The sequence below is a fragment of the Pristiophorus japonicus genome, chromosome 14, assembly GCF_044704955.1.
Source record: "Pristiophorus japonicus isolate sPriJap1 chromosome 14, sPriJap1.hap1, whole genome shotgun sequence".
NCBI lineage: Eukaryota > Metazoa > Chordata > Chondrichthyes > Pristiophoridae > Pristiophorus > Pristiophorus japonicus.
Window position 1 is genome coordinate 50,479,155 of NC_091990.1, and position 19,206 is coordinate 50,498,360.

The 19,206-nt window shown below is 41.7% G+C and overlaps 1 protein-coding gene across 1 annotated transcript in view; it reads left to right on the forward strand.

The window, feature by feature from the left end:
- Positions 1–19,206, forward strand: part of grik3 (glutamate ionotropic receptor kainate type subunit 3) — a 609,594-nt gene that overhangs the window by 532,834 nt on the left and 57,554 nt on the right. The window contains exon 13 of the mRNA XM_070899209.1: positions 16,771–16,988. Within this exon, the coding sequence (XP_070755310.1) occupies positions 16,771–16,988 (218 nt within the window). The remainder of the gene's footprint in view (positions 1–16,770; positions 16,989–19,206) is intronic.

Here is a 19,206-nt window from a genome sequence, read left to right on the forward strand (position 1 = left end):
CCTCCACGAATCTGTCCAGGATTCCAACAGTGCCCATTGTGCATGCGAAGGTTCTTAAATTACCTCGTCATCAATTATAATGACTCAAGAGTCTGGTTACTGTAAACTCACTCAGGTGCAACCTGATCCTTCTTTATTCCAGCCCAAGAGTGCCAACGTGATAAAGACACCCAGCTTATATTCAGGTGACCAAGCACACATGCCACATGCATACAGCCCGATGACCTCCGACCGCGGCACCCTCTGGTGTCTGCCGATCCCCAAGCATTAATACATAACAAGGAGGCTGAGGGGAAACCTTATTGAGGTATACACAATTATGAGAGGCCAAGATAGATTGGATAGGACGGATCTATTTCCCTTAGCAGTGGAGTCAACAACCAGGGAGCATAGATTTAAGGTAATTGGTTGGAGGTTTAGAGGAGATATGAGGGGAGATTTCTTCACCCAGAGGGTGCTGGGGGACTGGAAGTCACTGCATGAAAGGGTGGTAGAGGCAAAAACCCTCACCACATTTTAAAAGTATTTGGATGTGCACTTGAAGTGCTGTAACCTACAGGGCTACGGACCAAGAGCTGGAAAGTGGGATTAGGCTGGATAGCTCTTTGTCAGCCGTCGCGGACACGATGGACCGAAATGGCCTCCTTCTGCACTGTAAATTTCTATGATTTACCTCTGTTTATCCATCTTTTTGTCTCTGGTGTTAATTTTCCAACTGGTGCTGTTGGTATATTTGTGTTAAGTTCCTGTGTGCTGTGCTAAAATAGCGCAGAGAGGGATTTAGTACAAGCACACTTAAATGCTCATTTGGGAACTGTGTCAGTGGCGAAACCGAATTCTGTTCCATGGATCTTTTGCTGTCTGGTTCTTCTACTTCCTCTGGAAGTTTACGTCCCTCGATGCCTTGCTCTCTGTCGCCACCTGCCCCCCTCTCCTGACACAGTGAAATCATTCCCTGTGAGCCGGCAATGTTATTTCAAACAGTTGAATTGGCGCTGGCCACTTTGCAACTCATAATGCATCAGGGATGCCTCTGTCTGGCTCTGCTGTACACTAATTGATACGGATTGATTGCTATGACTAGTCAACAACCCCATTATCATTGTATCATGCAACCACCAGGATGGCAGAAAGCAAATTAGATGGACCTTGGTCTTTTTTCATCCAGCAATTCCAATGTTCCAATGATGTATGCAAATTGAGAAGTTTCCTTAAGGTGACAGAATGTAAATTAGCAAACAGCATAATCAAATAGTTCAAGAAGGCAATTTGAATTGGAAAGATTAGCCTTTATATATTGGCAAAAAAATAACAGTTGCACCGATGAAAATGGACGCTATATACCAGAATAATTTAGCACAATCAGCCAGTAAACAGCCATGTTAATCATTTATCGGTGAAAACTGGTGATGCAGTTTTTTTTTCTGCATAGAAATTGCAGATCTTCCAGTTTTGCCTCCAGGGCCTGTGCATTTCTAGGTCGAAATCATTTAATGTTTGGAGATACACACAGAAATGAAACAGAGACACAAGTTCAAAATGCAGCTATTGGGCAGTAAATCTTTCGAACACAATATCACAAATTTATTTCTGTTTACCGGCTCATTTATATATCACCAAAAACCTGCTCAAGTATTTGTTGTTCCTTATGCGTTTATATTGCAAAGCAGATTTCAGAGCATCTGAGGTAGTCTAGAAACAACTGTACATCTGTATAGAATCATACATGTTCACAGCACAGAGAGAGGTCATTTGCGTCTTCGGGGGTAATTTTAACCCTCAAAAATAGGTGGGTATTGGTTTGGATGGGATGTGAAAATTTAAAAAATCTCAAACCCAAACTCAACCTGCCTACTTCCGGTTTAAATGGAGGCAGGAAGGGGGCGGGAAACCAGGAGGCGGGTTGATCATTTAAACATTTTGATGAGGCTGCGTGCCTCAGATTTTATCTGCCTTCGAGGTTTAACACTCTGGATTCCTGCGGCTCGGGAAATCTGGCAGGTAAGGAGGTGAGGACTGCTGCGTGGATGATGTAGGTGCTTTTCCAGCACTGCTTGTGGGCTAGGAGGAGCAAGAGTGCTTCCCCCCGGCCCACAAAGCTAACCTGCGTTTCTCCCTGATCGAACCCCCCACCTCACCACCCCCCCGCGCGCAATTGGACCCACGCCCGTGATCGGGCCCCCTCACAAGATCACCGACCACCACCCCCCTCTGGATCACTGCCCCTCCCCCCTCAGGATCACCGCCACCCCCCCCCCCCCCCTATATGATCTCCGCCACCCCCAACCATGATGGGATGCTCCCCCCACCCCTCCCCACTCTCCCCCAAGCTTCAGATTTCACATCACACTATAACCATGCTGCAGCCTCCTCCGGAGCATTCCCCGTGCGACAGGGAGCCAAGCCTGTCAGTCAAGCTGACTTCTGGACGGGGATCCTTGTGGAAGAGAAGTGCGAGGAAATATGGTTCCCCGTGCACAACTCCTCACCCGTGCTCAGAAATACCCACTCCAATCAAGATCAAGGCCATCAAGTTTGTACTAAATCCTTGCTTGAGTAATCCAAAATTTATCCAAGTGTCCTGTGTTCTCCTGATAACCCCGTAACTACCTCTGCTTCAAACACTTATCCACTTCTCCCTTAAAAGAAGCAATGGTCTTTGCCTCAGCTACTCCATATGGCAAAGCAGTTTTGGCAACTGTCTGTGCGAAGAAGTTTCTCTGAAGCTCTCTCCTCATCCTCTGAAGACATATTTTGGATTGACAGCCCCTTGTCTCTGACTTCCTGGCGAGTGGAAATGTCTTCTTCCCTATCCACATTATTCGAGCACTTGGTCATTTTAAAAGGCGCAGTCATGACTTGATGTTTCTGCTGTTGACCTTCCTTTCTGGGTAGGGGAGGGCTGTACAATGTAAAAATCATGTTGTCATTATGCGTGGATGAAAAATTTGGCGCAATGCAGTGTCCAGTGCTGCAATCACCGGCATCCATTTATACGTGGAGACAGAAATCCATCTTGGGAAGGAACACTAACCAGGTGGTGTCCAATCATACGCCTGTTATATGGCCCCGTTTGATACTCAGTTCTATTAAAGTCAATGGAGTTGAATATTGGGTGAGGAGTATAATGGGCAGCAGATATGCTAACGCCCGTTTTGCAGTACCATCCAAGATGCAATTGTACCTCTTACAGCACAGGAAACAAATTCCTCCAGACGTGATGCTCCAGGCTGCTGGAGGCACCAGTGCCACTTGATTTTCATTACAATAGCTGGAGGTGAGGCTGCTCTCCAGGTAGCCGAAGATTCAGCAGTACGTCGTGGCTTCAACATCCGTCAATTAAGCAAAACGGGTGAAATATATGCAGCTACGAGTTTGCGCACAGGTTTGTAGAGCTGTTGTATTGTGAGTGGTTTAGTCAGTCTCATGATGTTCACAAGACTCAATAAAATGCCAGTCAGTTGGGTCTAGGTCATCCACGATGAGGTATGCAGTTGTGAGGCTAGTGGATGAACTGGTAATGTGTAGTTTGATTGTAAATCTTTGTTAATAAACCAGCTAGTTCTTAATAGCAATGTGTTGCTATGAATTTGTAAGCAAAGAACCCATGAAACAAATACATTACAGTGTGGAATAGATTAAACAAACAATTAGCCAGTGTAGTCATAGCTTGGCATGTTTTTGCTAATTTAATCCGAGCACAAAATGACTAATAGCCTAAAGTGTATTTTCAGATTAATCAGACCTGGGAGGAGAGGAAAAGGTGCCAAACTATTTTTGTTGTTATGGTGGTGTAAGACAAACTACATCAACACTTCCTTAATCTAGCATTATGTTTATTTGAGTGCTCCTCCAGCATAGTGTGGATTATCTTCTTATATTTAAATCACATGGTTGAACAATAGTTATGTATTAAAGGCTAGTGGTATAACTATTATAAAAGGTATCAAGATGCTGAGGGAGGACTGTGGAATGTTCATACATTAGTGAAGGTGACAAGATTGAGTAATGCACAAGGAGGAGAGAACTGGAGAACTACACTACAGCAGAGAGATCAATCTAATTACGATATTCATGCTCCTTGAGCTTCAGTGGGTAAAAACCACCCACTGCCCTGATCCGTACAGAGACCAAGTGGGTGTCAAATTCAAATTGCTGGACTATGATGAGTTCATCACCTCAGCTAAGGAAATGGTGGCAGTGGCACAAATATCTTGCCTCTTCAATTCTGTGCCAGGAAATAGGAACGATCATCCAGAGTTCCTCGTCATATTCACTATTAAGTGACCAGCTGCTGGAAAAGTTTTTTATGGGCATTTTGCAAAGACCAAATCAGTCTCTACTGCGACATCCTTTCCTGAATCGAATAGCTTGCTATCACTCAGTGCCTGCTCTCACATATGACGAATGTATCGCTCGGGTGAGGTACTGCCCATGGAACTGGACCTCAGTCGGAGTCACCACTTTGAGAACAGGAGGGGGAAGATTGTGATGAAAAATGGAGGTGAATACAATATTACAAAACTGAAATATTGTTGCACAAATATGTAGCACATGAGGAATATAATGGTAGCACGTAATATATTCATGGAAAGAAAAGGTAACCATAATTAAATTGGCTTATTTGTAACTTAAGGATGCATCTGCATTTCATATATTAGGATTGTGAATGTTCCCCAAGGATCAGGTGGCACCGATAGTTAGGAAGCATGTGACAGTCTGCTAAAAGGCAGAGCTATCCTCAGAGAGAAGGCTGTCAGAATCTATTTAACTGGAAATCGGGTACTAATAGTAAGGAACTTACTTCAGACAATAATGATGACATTGATACAGAACTGTTGGGAATAATTTGGGAGATTTTCTTTAATTAAGAAAGACTCACTATGCTGACAAAATGGGAGGTCTTCCTTAATGGAGAAGGCCAATCCAAGGAAGTAATGCAAGGCTACTCCATCAGCTCGAACAAAGAAGGAAAATGATTCATATTTCATTTCTTTCCTTGGGAGAAGTGAATTGCTGTGCTCGTTGAGGTGAGGTGAGGGGTACTACTTTTAGGGATTGGAACACATGAGCACCAGGGTCAAACACTCACAGATCAAGCACAGAATTAATTTGATGGAAAACAAAGCTTTGTATATTCTGCCCCAACAGTGATATTAATCCCATCCTTCCCTCATACATCAAAGCTAATTATCTCTAGTGTCATAACAGCTTCCCCGAAACTGCCAGCATGATGTCAACTATCGTGCAATTGTGGAAAATGTTGTGCCATGAGTCACACCTGCTAGCAACTGGGTTGAGACCAGGCCAAACTCATTCCAATTAGGAATTTTATACCCGGTAGAGAGGAAACTTCCATCCCATATATCTGAGCTGGATTCGAATCCAAGTTCCCTTGGTAAAAACTGCAATCACTGCGTAGCTCAGTCCCCCCTGATATGTAGCAGCAGAGCAGAACAAGTTACTAGACTTTTGATTGAAAAACATATGAATGGAAGTTTTTATATGTCATCACAATGAGCAACGGTAAGTGCACAAGCCACTAAATTAGTGCAGCAGATTTTACAGCCCAAGGGAGACAACTGAGCAGAAAATAGGAAAAGTCACTAGAGAACACCAAGGCTTGGAAAAATATAATGGATTCAGGTCCCCATTAAAGGTTCCTAATTAATTACAGTGAATGCAGTTTAAGCCAAAAAAAAAGCAATAGGAATGTTTTGAACAATTTAAGGAAGATTGGAATTCATACTGATACATCCTTACTATAAAGTATAAATGCACACGAGGGCTATGCTTGAGAGAAGGTCAGTCTGTGACCTGTCCTTTATTTCATAGCACTCAAGTGATGGAAGTGGAGCTTCCCCTTTTATATCTGAAGGTCTAGGTTAGGAGTGTCTCCCACAAGTTCACCACCTAGTGGTCAGTGTTCTCACAGTGTACAACTTAGGTCAGATTATACATGGGTTACAATGCTGGTTGAATACATGACACATATCAGCTACATTAGTGTAATGGCTATGTTAGTGGACTAGTAATCCGCAGGCAAGTGTTATTGGGCTCAATTTTGGCCCACCCCTTTTTTCGGTGCACTTACTGGAGATGCGCCTCTTTTCTCCATTCAGAAGTGCGGCGAAAAAATTCCTCCCCACATTGGCCGCTGTCCAGCCTCTCCCTGGTCGTCGCGCAGTGTGGACAGTCGAGCCGGGGGTGGAGCCAGCGTTCTGCACCGAAAACAGTGCCAGGAAGTCTGCTCATGCGCATTGGATTGTCCGCGCATGCGCAGTAGCTCATCGCCCCCAGCCTCTCTGTGTCTTGCTGCAGCTGCTGTGTGGGAGGGACCCAATGCCGGCCAAATGTTGCTGTGAATAGGGGTAGTTCATTTGAAGCTTTAATCATCTAGAAATCGCACCGGGAGGCCACTTGGCCAGGGATAGGGGCGGGCGGGCAGGAGAACTGATAGAAATCATCCAGGCAGGAGCACCAACAGTTCTCCTGCCCGCCCCTAGCCCTGACCGAGTGGCCTCCTGTTGCGATCGATCCAGTATAATCATCGCAAACAAATAATTGTTTAAATTAGTTGTGAGATTAGGGCAATTTAATTCAACTATCTTTTACTTCTTTTATTTTTGTAGTTTAAGCTTCCATGAAAACTTCTGTTGTATAGTAAATTAACTTGGCGAAGTTTGTCATATGATGTCCTATATAGCTGTTTGATTCTATTCACATTCTTTAGTCATTAAGTTTCTTTATTAGTGACCAAATTAAATTTTAGTCTTTTGAAATTCACTCGACCAGGGCTAGGGGTGGGCGGGCAGGATAACTGATAGAAATCATCCAGACAGGAACATGAATGACTGGATGATTTCTATCAGTTCTGTTGGCCTCCCGCCCCTATCCCAGGCCGAATGGCCTCCGATGTGCCTACCTGTGCTGATTTCTTAACTCTCCGCAAGGGTTTTCTGAAGTGGCCACATACGCTGGCCTAATTAGATTTGGAGTAACTATTAGCTGGCCAAAGCTGCCGAAATGGGCAGAACTGGCGTAGGTGGCTGGTAACGCCCCCTTTTGAGAAAAAAAACAAAACAAAAAAAATCCTAACTAACTCACTTACACTGGTGCAAATTGAATGTGCAAAATGGGGATTTTTAAGTTACGCCAGAAAAATCAAGTTACTCCCCAAAAAACGGAGCGACTCCTGGCCAAAATTGAGCCCATTAATCCATAAAATGTGGCCATTTGAGAATTTGAATTCAGTTTAAAAATTCTGGAAATTAAAAGCTGTTTTCAGTAAACATGATCATGAAGCTACTGGATTGTGGTAAAAGCCCACCTGGTTCCCTAATATCCTTTAGGGTAGGAAATCTGCCGTCCTAACCCAGTCTGGCCTATATGTGACTCCAGACCCACACCAACATAGTTGACTCTTAACTGCCCTCTGAAGTGGCCTAGCAAACCACTCAGTTTTATCAAACTGCTACCAGTGGTTCAAATAGAATGCCCACCACCACCTTCTCAGGGCAACTAGAGATGGGCAATAAATGCTGGCCTTGCCAGTGACACCCACATCCCAAGAATGAATCAAATACAGTTTTGATAATACCAAGAAATAGATTCATATAAACATTCATGGAGTGAACAGTGGAAAAATGTCACTCGATCATTAATGAAACTGGCCCACAATCTAAGCATTAACACTTAAAATTTATATTTACTACTTTTTGTAACTTTAATATGTTACATAATGCTGGCATGTGGATATAACCAGAATACACGACTAGATTATGGAGAATATATGCATTATAGATAATGGTCCTGAACTTGCTGGAGTGGGGCATCCCATGGTGCACCCTGTTAGTTAGACTTTTTTCCTCATCCTGTAGCTTGAAAAATCTTTGCACTGCAAGTGACGAGAAGTGTGAGTTGATACTGGCGTGGTGAGGGCAACGGGGCATCTGGGACCTGAGTGAACGACGGGGCTAACAGACTATCTCCTTAATCAATCAGATTTAAGGATAGAGAAACAGAAGAACAGAGAATGAAATAGGGTGAATTAGAGTCAAATTAGGTACAGAAAGAAATAACGAATATTAAAGAAATATTGGATTAAGAGAGAGAAAAATACAATAAGGAAAACAACAACAACTTGTATTTATATAGCGCCGTTCACATGGTAAAACATCCCAAGGTACTTCACAGGAGTGTTATAAGACAAAAATTTGACACCAAGCCACATAAGTAAGAAAAACATTTTAAAAGTTTAAACTTTATAAAATATCTCACTACAATTTAACTACCTATAGGAATGAAACACCACAGTTTCAATTGTTCCTTCTCTGGGCCGGAGAGGTTGCTTGGCATTGTAGGAACATAAATTTTGTCAATAGAAAGGTACTTATGCTGTTGAGTACAAGCCCAAACTTTCTACGGTGAGTTTAATTGCCAATTAATGCACAATTGTAGCAACTTCACTGAAACTCATGGGGAGATAAAGGGTGAGCTGCCGTTTTCACAAATCATCCAGCAACTTATGGAAATTCACAATTCACAGGGTATCTCTTCAACGCCACAAGTGGCTGGGTGATTTACACATTAATAATGCTGAGCATCATTAAACTGTTAGGAGCAAATTCTGGCCCAATATATATGTGGATGATATTCTGGGATATATATTATATGTAACCTTACAAATGACAAAATCAGCTCATCTGTGATTGTATAAATTGTATCTTCCATACATTAATAAAATGAGAGTTATTAAGGTATTATTCAGGCTGTGAAGAATAAATTCGAGAAACAATTTGAAGCAAGGCACCCGCCTTGGCCGTGTTGTGGGGAGAAACTGATTCAAGATCAGGGACTCCTAGAGAGGGAGGGAAGGAAAATGGGAGGAAAAGTATTACTGCTGTGTCCTGTCTAGTACAGGACCTTAAGAATGGAGGCTGGCTGAGGTGCGTAGCATGGCAGGATCTAACAGGGAAACCGCAGAGAAACTAAGCTAAATATTAATGAGTCTCAGAAAATAGTTATATCAGCATAAAACCTGATGGGCTAGAAATTCGTCGACTTTGCGACTGGGTATTTGGCAAAAAACCGATCGGCGGGAAATTCGGTGATGTTTTGCGGCAGCGCTTTCCATGTACCACTGGAGAGAGGAGTGCCGCCGTGCAAGACCCGAAATAGCGTTTTCGCCCGAAATTTGGCTCTCTCCGCACTCATATTCTGCGGCCAGAATACCGTCAGGGTAAAACCTATCGTGCACTCCTATATGAAGACCTGCACAAAAGGTAAGTTCAGGTTTTTATTTTTTAATTCTTTTTTCAGCGATTCAATAGATAAGTTTCTTGTGAATGTTTTTTTTCCAATTTTTTTTTGTGTTTTTCTCCCCTCTCAAGGCCTCTCTCGCAGCAATATCGGCCTCGGACTAAAGTTGGCGAGGATCACTGTTTGCGCCGCGAATCCTCGTGCAACGCCGATTTTTACCACTGCGCAAATTAAAGGTTGAATTTCTGGCCGATAAGCGGCAGCGAAGCAAAAACAGTAGTTTTGCTGAAAAAATATAGTTTTGGCTGAAAACGAATTTCTAGCCCATAGTCTATGCAGCTGCATCTCAGAGCTTCTGAAGAAAGAAAGCAGAATATTTACAGTTTCTGATGATGCTAAATAGTGAAGAAAGGCAAGAAATGGCAAGGGTGATGATATTCAGTGTATTTAGTAAGTCATATCATCAATGCAGATATGTGGTATATATCATGCAAGGGTATATAAATGTAAGGGGATATATATATCTTAAGATAGTAAATATGATTCTCAATGAAAGATATGATCATCCAGGCAATTTAGAAATCCAGAAATCAAACGTAATTTAAGACATTGGGCCGTCAGTAGCAAAGGCGCTCGACAGTGGCCTTGAGAAAAGCTGCTTACAGAGGTCTTGCGATCACTTGGACGAGAAAGTTACCTTTTTCGATGTGCAATTGATCGTAGCGCTGTGTAATGAGATATGCCAGCTATGAGCTGCACAACTTGGTTGTGATAACAGATGAAATTGAGACAGCTTTCCAGAGTTCCAGCATCCGCAGTATTTTTGCTTTTGTGAATTTGAGTCAGCAATTTGTTAATGTGAATCTGACATTTTTAGGGTGTACACGGAATAGTTGTACCTTCTAAAGTCTAAAGGGACACCCAAAAGGGTGATTCTAGATCTTAGATCACTGAGTTGTGAAAAGAGGCCCTGAGGGCTTCTCACTAGAAAGATCAAAGTGCAAGGGAGATGCAATCAGTGGTTTAAAATGAAGGGAATTGGTCAAATGGAATCTATAACATTCCTTATGTGAAATCTGGAACAACCAGTCATGAACTTAGGAACCCACAAACAAAACACGAATTAACACATTGAGCCGTAATTTGCGGTCAGCGGCGAAGCTAAGGCGCTCGTCACTGACCGTGAAAAAAGCTGCCTACAGTGATCTCACAATCTCCATGGCAAGAAATGTACTTTTCTTTGATTGTAATGCAATCCCCCAGCCACAGGTTTCAGTAACATCAACAAGCTATCTCAGAAGACATTGAAGAATTCTTAAAGACAGCAAACCAGGAAATAAAAAGCAGCTTTTATCGTTACTTTTTAAAAATGTTACAGAGAGCAAAATAAAGATTGTGATTTTCACATGGGGTAAGGTAAAAATTGAAATATCATGAAAAACTTTTTTTAAAATGTCTAAGTTTAAAAAACATTTTTTTTTATCATAATGGAAAAAGTTGACACTCCACAAATATAAAAAGGTGCTTTTCAGGAACAGATGGTTGTTTAGCAATCAGCATGCTGTTAAAACCCCAGTTACACCAATTCCATTTAATTGGATACTTAACAGCGATATTAGCATGGAAAAACTCAAGTTTTCGTCAGTGCCACTGATTTCACACTGCCATCTATGTGGTAGTGATGGCGGGGGGGGGGGCGGTTATGCACAGCGCAGCCAGTGTCGGAGCAGTGAGCGACTGATCGCATCTTTAGGATTGCCGCTTTTATATGCATATACACTAAACCCTTAAGTTGCGATCAGTTTTAGAGGGTTAATGATGACGAATGCTGACACTTCACCATCATTACCATAAAATCCAGGCCATTACATTCACTCATAAGTTGATATTTGTATGAAATTCCTCCGTTAGACTAAGGCATTAAAACCTGTGCTTTTGTTAAACTGGCAGACAAAAGAGCTTCATTCAAATGCTTCAATTCATTCATTACTAACTACCTGACTTTATCCATTTCGAGTTAGATACTTTGGATATAACCTACCATCAAGCATAGTGACATATTTAGCATTGTGATTCCCTCCATAAGCATATGGAGGGTGTCATGGGAGAGCTTAGGTGCAGTGGTGCACCTTTGTGCAGTGCTTGTCAGTGTTTGCAGCACCTCAATACTACAGAACACTGTCAAAATGAATATGGACATGGTTCCTTTAAGGAAACTGGCTGATGACGCATAGAAACATAGAAAATAGGTGCAGCAGTAGGCCATTCGGCCCTTCGAGCCTGCACCGCCATTCAATGAGTTCATGGCTGAACATGCAACTTTAGTACCCCATTCCTGCTTTCTCGCCATACCCCTTGATCCCCCTAGTAGTAAGGACTACATCTAACTCCTTTTTGAATATATTTAGTGAATTGGCCTCAATAACTTTCTGTGGTAGAGAATTCCACAGGTTCACCACTCTCTGGGTGAAGAAGTTTCTCCTCATCTCGGTCCTAAATGGCTTACTCCTTATCCATAGACTGTGACCCCTGGTTCTGGACTTCCCCAACATTGGGATCATTCTTCCTGCATCTAATCTGTCTAAACCCATCAGAATTTTAAACATTTCTATGAGATCCCCTCTCATTCTTCTGAACTCCAGTGGATACAAGCCCAGTTGATCCAATGTTTCTTGATATGTCAGTCCCGCCATCCTGGGAGTCAGTCTGGTGAACCTTCGCTGCACTCCCTCAATAGCAAGAATGCCCTTCCTCAAGTTAGGAGACCAGAACTGTACACAATATTCCAGGTGTGGCCTCACCAAGGCCCTGTACAACTGTAGCAACACCTCCCTGCCCCTGTACTCAAATCTCCTCGCTATGAAGACCAACATGCCATTTGCTTTCTTAACCGCCTGCTGTACCTGCATGCCAACCTTCAATGACTGATGTACCATGACACCCAGGTCTCGTTGCACCTCCCCTTTTCCTAATCTGTCACCATTCAGATAATAGTCTGTCTCTCTGTTTTTACCACCAAAGTGGATAACCTCACATTTATCCACATTATACTTCATCTGCCATGCATTTTGCCCACTCACCTAACCTATCCAAGTCACTCTGCAGCCTCATAGCATCCTCCTCGCAGCTCACACTGCCATCCAACTTAGTGCCATCCACAAATTTGGAGATACTACATTTAATCCCCTCGTCTAAATCATTAATGTACAATGTAAACAGCTGGGGCCCCAGCACAGAACCTTGCGGTACCCCACTAGTCACTGCCTGCCATTCTGAAAAGTACCCATTTACTCCGACTCTTTGCTTCCTGTCTGACAACCAGTTCTCAGTCCACATCAGCACACTACCCCCAATCCCATGTGCTTTAACTTTACACATTAATCTCTTGTGTGAGACCTTGTCGAAAGCCTTCTGAAAGTCCAAATACACCACATCAACTGGTTCTCCCTTGTCCACTCTACTGAAACATCCTCAAAAAATTCCAGAAGATTTGTCAAGCATGATTTCCCTTTCACAAATCCATGCTGACTTGAACCTATCATGTCACCTCTTTCCAAATGGCTGCTATGACATCCTTAATAATAGATTCCATCATTTTACCCACTACCGATGTCAGGCTGACCGGTCTATAATTCCCTGTTTTCTCTCTCCCTCCTTTTTTAAAAAGTGGGGTTACATTGGCTACCCTCCACTCCATAGGAACTGATCCAGAATCTATGGAATGTTGGAAAATGACTGTCAATGCATCCGCTATTTCCAAGGCCACCTCCTGAAGTACTCTGGGATGCAGTCCATCAGGCCCTGGGGATTTATCCGACTTCAATCCCATCAATTTCCCCAACACAATTTCCTGACTAATAAGGATTTCCCTCAGTTTCTCCTTCTTACTAGACCCTCTGACCCCTTTTCGCATCATCAAATGACGCATCATTTTAATTGGCCGGGAACCGTGCTGGGCGGGCTTAACAAGCCCAATCAGGGTAAAGTGATGTGGGAAGCTGGGATTGAGACAGGTGCAGGTAAGGACCCCGCCACTGACATCGCCCACCTCGCTCCTGCCTCGGTAGGTGAAATCGCGACCATAGACAACAATGTAAATATACTGGTCAGCCTTTTGTTCATTTTTAAAAATCTTTAGTAGAAAATATAAAAGAGATTATGCCATACTAAATTCTGAATACACCAATTTCAACTGGGAAGAAGTCTTCTAGTTAAAGGCTGAGCTGTGGAATTCCCCAGGGAGATACAAGTTGGAAAGTATGAAATACCTATAAGCACTGTCAATGTAAAATCCATCCCGTCAGCATTGTTGTAATTTTCCTTTGATTCAGTTTGAAAACTTTTAATTCAGGAAATATTCCCAGGGTTTAAATTCACACAAGAATAACAAATGAAGTGATAGAAATGACCATTACGGAAAATAGTCGATAAGAACAAGGAGAGTAAAGAAGGGAAGGGAGGGTGATAGCACTTTTAATGAAAAAAATGTTTTTGTTATTCTGTTGCGATGTACTTTACAAAAACAACCTTCTCCTAAATGGTTGGAGAAATTTGCCTTCACTTTCCTCCCTGCAGTCTCTCAGACATTCAACATTTTGGGTGGGAAAGTCAGCAGAGAGTTACTGCTATGGGCTCCGTCCATGAATCACGCAATTGATTCGGCAGAATCCAGTCTCCTTTTCAGACCTGGATACCAAGTCCTGCTGACTTGCCCACCTTGACATACGGTGCCAGGTAAGGGTATCTGTTGAATCAATGGAGTCCCTCACCAACAGTCCTCTGTCGGCTTAACAGCTCTCTGGTGACGCAACATACAACAGCTCTTTACCATCTAGCCAAAAGGGAGATTTGTAATTTTAATTGAATTATTTGCAGTTGGGGTGATGAGTATTTTGCAGCAACAATAAATAACCCCTTTAAACATGTCCTTGAATCCTTTTATGGATGTGACATTGTGCACTACTTTGACCCAATAAAAAGCTGAATGCACTCTTAATATTACCAAAGAATGTAAACTTATAATCTCCAACTTGAACACACATTGTAACGGGTGACCTTGTTTCTTTTATAAGGGTGTATATATATATCAGTTCTTTATTGTGATTAAAGATTTCAAGCTGTGATCATCATGCAGTTGTGTGAAAAATGCATTGGAGTCCTTTTATTAGTAGAAAACGGACAAATGTAAAGAGAGTTTTACATTTGTGCACACACAAAAAGCTTTAGTTTGTGAATGGTCTTGGACACAAGACTACATGAAGAAGACTGCTGGTGATTGGGAAGGAAGTTAATAATAGCAAGTGAGATCAGAATGATTAGAGGAGAGATGTTAGGGCTGTAACACAAAGGATGAAGGCAGAGCAGGTATCTTTTGTCAAAGGATTCAGTTATGATGCAAGACTGGAGAAACCCAGGCTATTCAACCACGAAAGGATGCAAATGAAAGAAATCTTTTAAAAGATCGATAAGATATTAATTAAAATGTATCGAAAAAGTAAATTCAGTGGATTACTTCAAAATAAAACTTGATAACAAAGCACAAGTTCGATTTGGAGAAAAATGTTGTTCTTATGTCTGGGAGTTCTTGTTACAAAGAGTGATCAATGCTTTGAATGACTTCCAAGCAGGGTAGTGGTGACAGCAACCTTAGAATAATTTAGCAGAGACACCAATGCTGTGACAGTGAGACAGCAGATTTTTCTAGATGAATTAACTAAAATGAGCCTGATGCCTTTCCTTATCCGTATTTATCTTGTGACTTTGTAAATTGACAGAATGGGTGATAAGGCCAAGTACAACAACTGCCTCAGTGTAGCATATTCATGGGCATATCCTGCAAGGCACAGTAACTTGCCAGAGATTGCAAACATGTCATAAAATACCTATATAACTCATTTTCCAAACATATTCATCTCACACAGAAATATTCAACTACTTGTAATCAAAACATTGCACCAAGGCCTCCCGGGTTGTATATTTACCATCATCTAAAGATTGAAGATTGCATTTTATATTTATGAATTGAACTGGTGAAACTGCAGTGAAACATTATATGCAATCCTTTCATTGAGCTAGTCAGTAATAAGTTTGTATCAGGTTAGGCTTCTGTTTTGTGAATTAAGTGAGCAAGCTCATGTACCTAAGGGCTGTTTTTTTTTACATATCAGCCTTCTTGTTGGTACAGGAGGGCTCAGAAGACATGTGCATTTCTGCAATATTGCTCTTAGTTAAGGACATCGCAGCATCTTGATATGTTCCTGCCTTGAAATACGTTCAGCATATGTGTTAATGCACTTAACAACGTGCCTTATCCTACATATACCCGACTGTGTAAAGTGCTGTATTTAATGCTAACAAGTTTGGGTATTACTTTATCTTTAACACACTGGGGTTATCCTGTGTGTAACACACTTGAAAATCTGTATCTTCTTGTCTGCAACACATTGTTTTAAACAGAAAGTACAAAAAACAGCAGATGTTGGAAATTCTGAACAGAACCAGAAAGGCTGGAAACATTCACTAGCTCAGGCAGTATCTGTAGAGAGAACAGAGGAGTTAACATTTTGGGTAGAACCTTTGTCAAAGGTAGAGGATGGTAGAAATGAAGAGCATTTAAAAAAGAACAGAACAAAGAGAGAGGGAAGCCCCACACACTCGCGTGCGCACACACACACACTTAAACTATTCATTATTTTTGTATGTTCATACAAGGATAAATTGTACTGGTCAAATTAAGTGGGTTGATTTTCAACTTAGAATTATAGAATGATACAGGACAAAAGGAGGCCATTCGGTCCATCGTGCCTGTGCCGGCCCTTTAAAAAGTCTTGATTTTAATGAAAATAAAAATCGCGTGGTTTCTACAACGGGCAACCAATTCACATGACCATCTGTATGTCTGTGCGGTGTTGACAATCCATCCATTGGTCGTAACTATTGCCCTGTACGTTCAACCGCTGTGAAATAAAGCAGCTTCATGGTTCGTATCTGGCCTTGTCGTATCAGCTGTTTTCTTGGCCCAGCTTCAAAAAGGGTGCTTTGAACTAAAAAAAAGTCTTCCTTTTCAGTTATTCTGTTGCAATGCACTTTGTAAAAAGTATTTTTTCCTGCGTGGATGGAGAAGTTTGCCTTCAATGACCTCCCTGCAGCCTCTCAGACACTCAGCATTGTGGGTGGGAAGGTTAGCAGAGGGTCACTGTTATGGAGTCCATCAGTGAATCACTGAACCAAAATAACTGGAATTTGTGAGACATATACATCAGTAAAAGAGTGAGCAAGTGGGAAAAGCTTTTTGCTGAGTTTTTATAATACTAAATTCACCCTTCTCCCACTTTTGGTGCAGAAACTGTAACATTCGCATTGCTTTCCTTTATTAAACCCAGCTTTGTTTTTAAGAAATAAAAATAGAAATAGTCCAACATTTATTTTTGTAAAGCATGTAACAGTTTGTTGCATATCTGTTGTTTACTAAGTAAATTGTTTTTTTGGCTGGTCCTGTGTTTGGAACAGGTTCTGAACTGATGCCAAAGGCCCTTTCTACCAGGATTATTGGTGGTATATGGTGGTTTTTCACCCTCATTATCATCTCATCGTACACGGCAAACCTGGCTGCTTTCCTCACAGTTGAGCGCATGGAATCCCCCATCGAGTCAGCTGATGATCTGGCAAAACAAACGAAAATAGAATATGGGGCAGTTAAAGATGGAGCCACCATGATGTTCTTCAAGGTAAGGAGACACGCTCCTTTTTAATACAATCACATTTCCTAGACTGTATTCTCATCGGTAAGCCTGGATTTCTTTTCAGCTGGATTTTAATATCATGTCGACAAGTGTTAAAGCATGTATAATGGATTATTTAAATTTATCATCCTTGTTTGAAAGAAAAATTTATGTGAGCTGGTGAGCTTCATGTTGTAAATATGGATGATTTATCAGCTGGTTAAGTGCATTATCGCTTTGAGTTCTGTAAATTGGTGTCAATTCTATTGTATTAAAGCTGCAGGGTCAGCCAGCTTTCTGTTATGGTTTCAAATGTTAATCGAAAAGCATGTCTATTACCAGAGATCACATTCTGAATGGAAGTTCCTCCCAGGGAGGGAGGTACTTCCATTTAGAATGTGATCTCTGGTAATAGACATGCTTATAGATTAACATTTGAAATGTTATTTATCTCTGGATTATGTTTGCAGAACTGCAGGACCCGAGCACAAAAATATACGCCAACAGCAAAAGATTAGAAGATTTTCCCTCACTCCTACCGAGTAGCAGATAGGTAGAATTCACTTCCATCAAAGGTGGTGGATTGATTGAAATGGTGCCTCAGAAATGATGAATATTTGGTTGAGAGGACAAAAGGTTAGAAGGATACAGCGAAATATATGATTCCGTAATCAAATACTATTTAAGCTCTTGTGATGCTGAGACATGGAAAACATCAACTGTAGAATGAAAACGGTCGGGGAATGTATAGTACAGATTAATGTTATCTTCATTTAATTCAGATTCCAGGAGCCCAGCATCAAGGAGCCAGCTCCCAGCATTTGTCTTGTTAATTTTATTTTTTGGGTTCCTGAAAATGTTTTAGCAGCATAAACATCAGAAAATCAACTCATGAACACATTTTAAAAACACCTCATTTTGCCATGACCTCTGCTCTTTGACCTAAAACTTCCAGCTTTGTCCTTTTGAGTGAAGTTGGAGGACAGCATCATTTTGTATTAAAGCAGGCCTTACCCCAAACCGTGATTGCTTGTACAAAAACCTTTACAAATCGATATAATGGCCCAGAAGTCGCGGCCTCCCCAGGTCCATACAAAGTTTCTAAGGACCCGGGAAGACACCGAAAAAGCCGAGTTTCAGCGTGCAATGTGCATGCGCTGAAAACCAGCTCTTCCGATCTGTCAAGTTTCTGGCTTGACAGATCCAATGCATCTCGGGAGCAAGGACATTTGCCAGGGCAAGATTGCGGGATTTGCAAGATTGCGGCTCAAAACTCTTGCGCCTCGTAAAAGCATCTGAGTCCTGTTGATGAGCAATTGCTTTTTGGGTTTGACATCATTTTCTGTCAAAGAATGACCAGCTCACATTTAGAATGCAATCATTGTCAATCTTTACAATCTAGACTTTCATTGGCTGGAAAACCAACTTTTAAAACTGCTTTCCAATCACACGAAGCATTAAACATAGTCCCTCCTATCTGATCAAAGGACATTGCAAGCAGTGAGGCGCAAAGAAGATAGGTTAAAACTTTTTTAAAGAGTTTAACAGTGAAAAAGGGGGCAAAATAGGTGGATTAAAATTGGAGAATATATAAAAGGAATGAGTTGGAAAGGAAAAAAAATTAGAGGACATAGGCCAACAGGTTAAAATATTTTTTTTAAATGGTAGAATTGTGGTTTAGGTGAAGCGCCGTCTAGTGTTAGTACTACAATAATAAAGCTAGTCTTTGAGTAGCTTCATTACTGTAATACTACTGTTTATTTAGTGACAGTGTAGAAAAACAAATTAAAACACTTGGCTGTGACAGAGATTTCTCTGGACGAGCCACATAAATACTGTGACTACAAGAGCAGGTCAGAGGCTGGGTATACTGCAGCGAGTGTCTCATCTCCTGACTCCCCAAAGCCTTTCCAACATCTACTAGGCACAAGTCAGGAGTGTGATGGAATACTCTCCACTTGCCTGGATGAGTGCAGCTCCAAAAACATTCAAGAAGCTGGACAACATCCAAGCCAAAGCAGCCCGCTTGATTGGCACCCCATTCACCACCTTAAACATTCACTCCTTCCACCACCGGCGTAACGTGGCTGCAGTGTGCACCATCTACAAGATGCACTGCAGTAACTCGTCAAAGCTTCTTCGACAGCACCTTCCAAACCCGCGACCTTTACTACTTAGAAGGTCAAGGGCAGCAAATGCATGGAAACACTACCACTCACTTGGA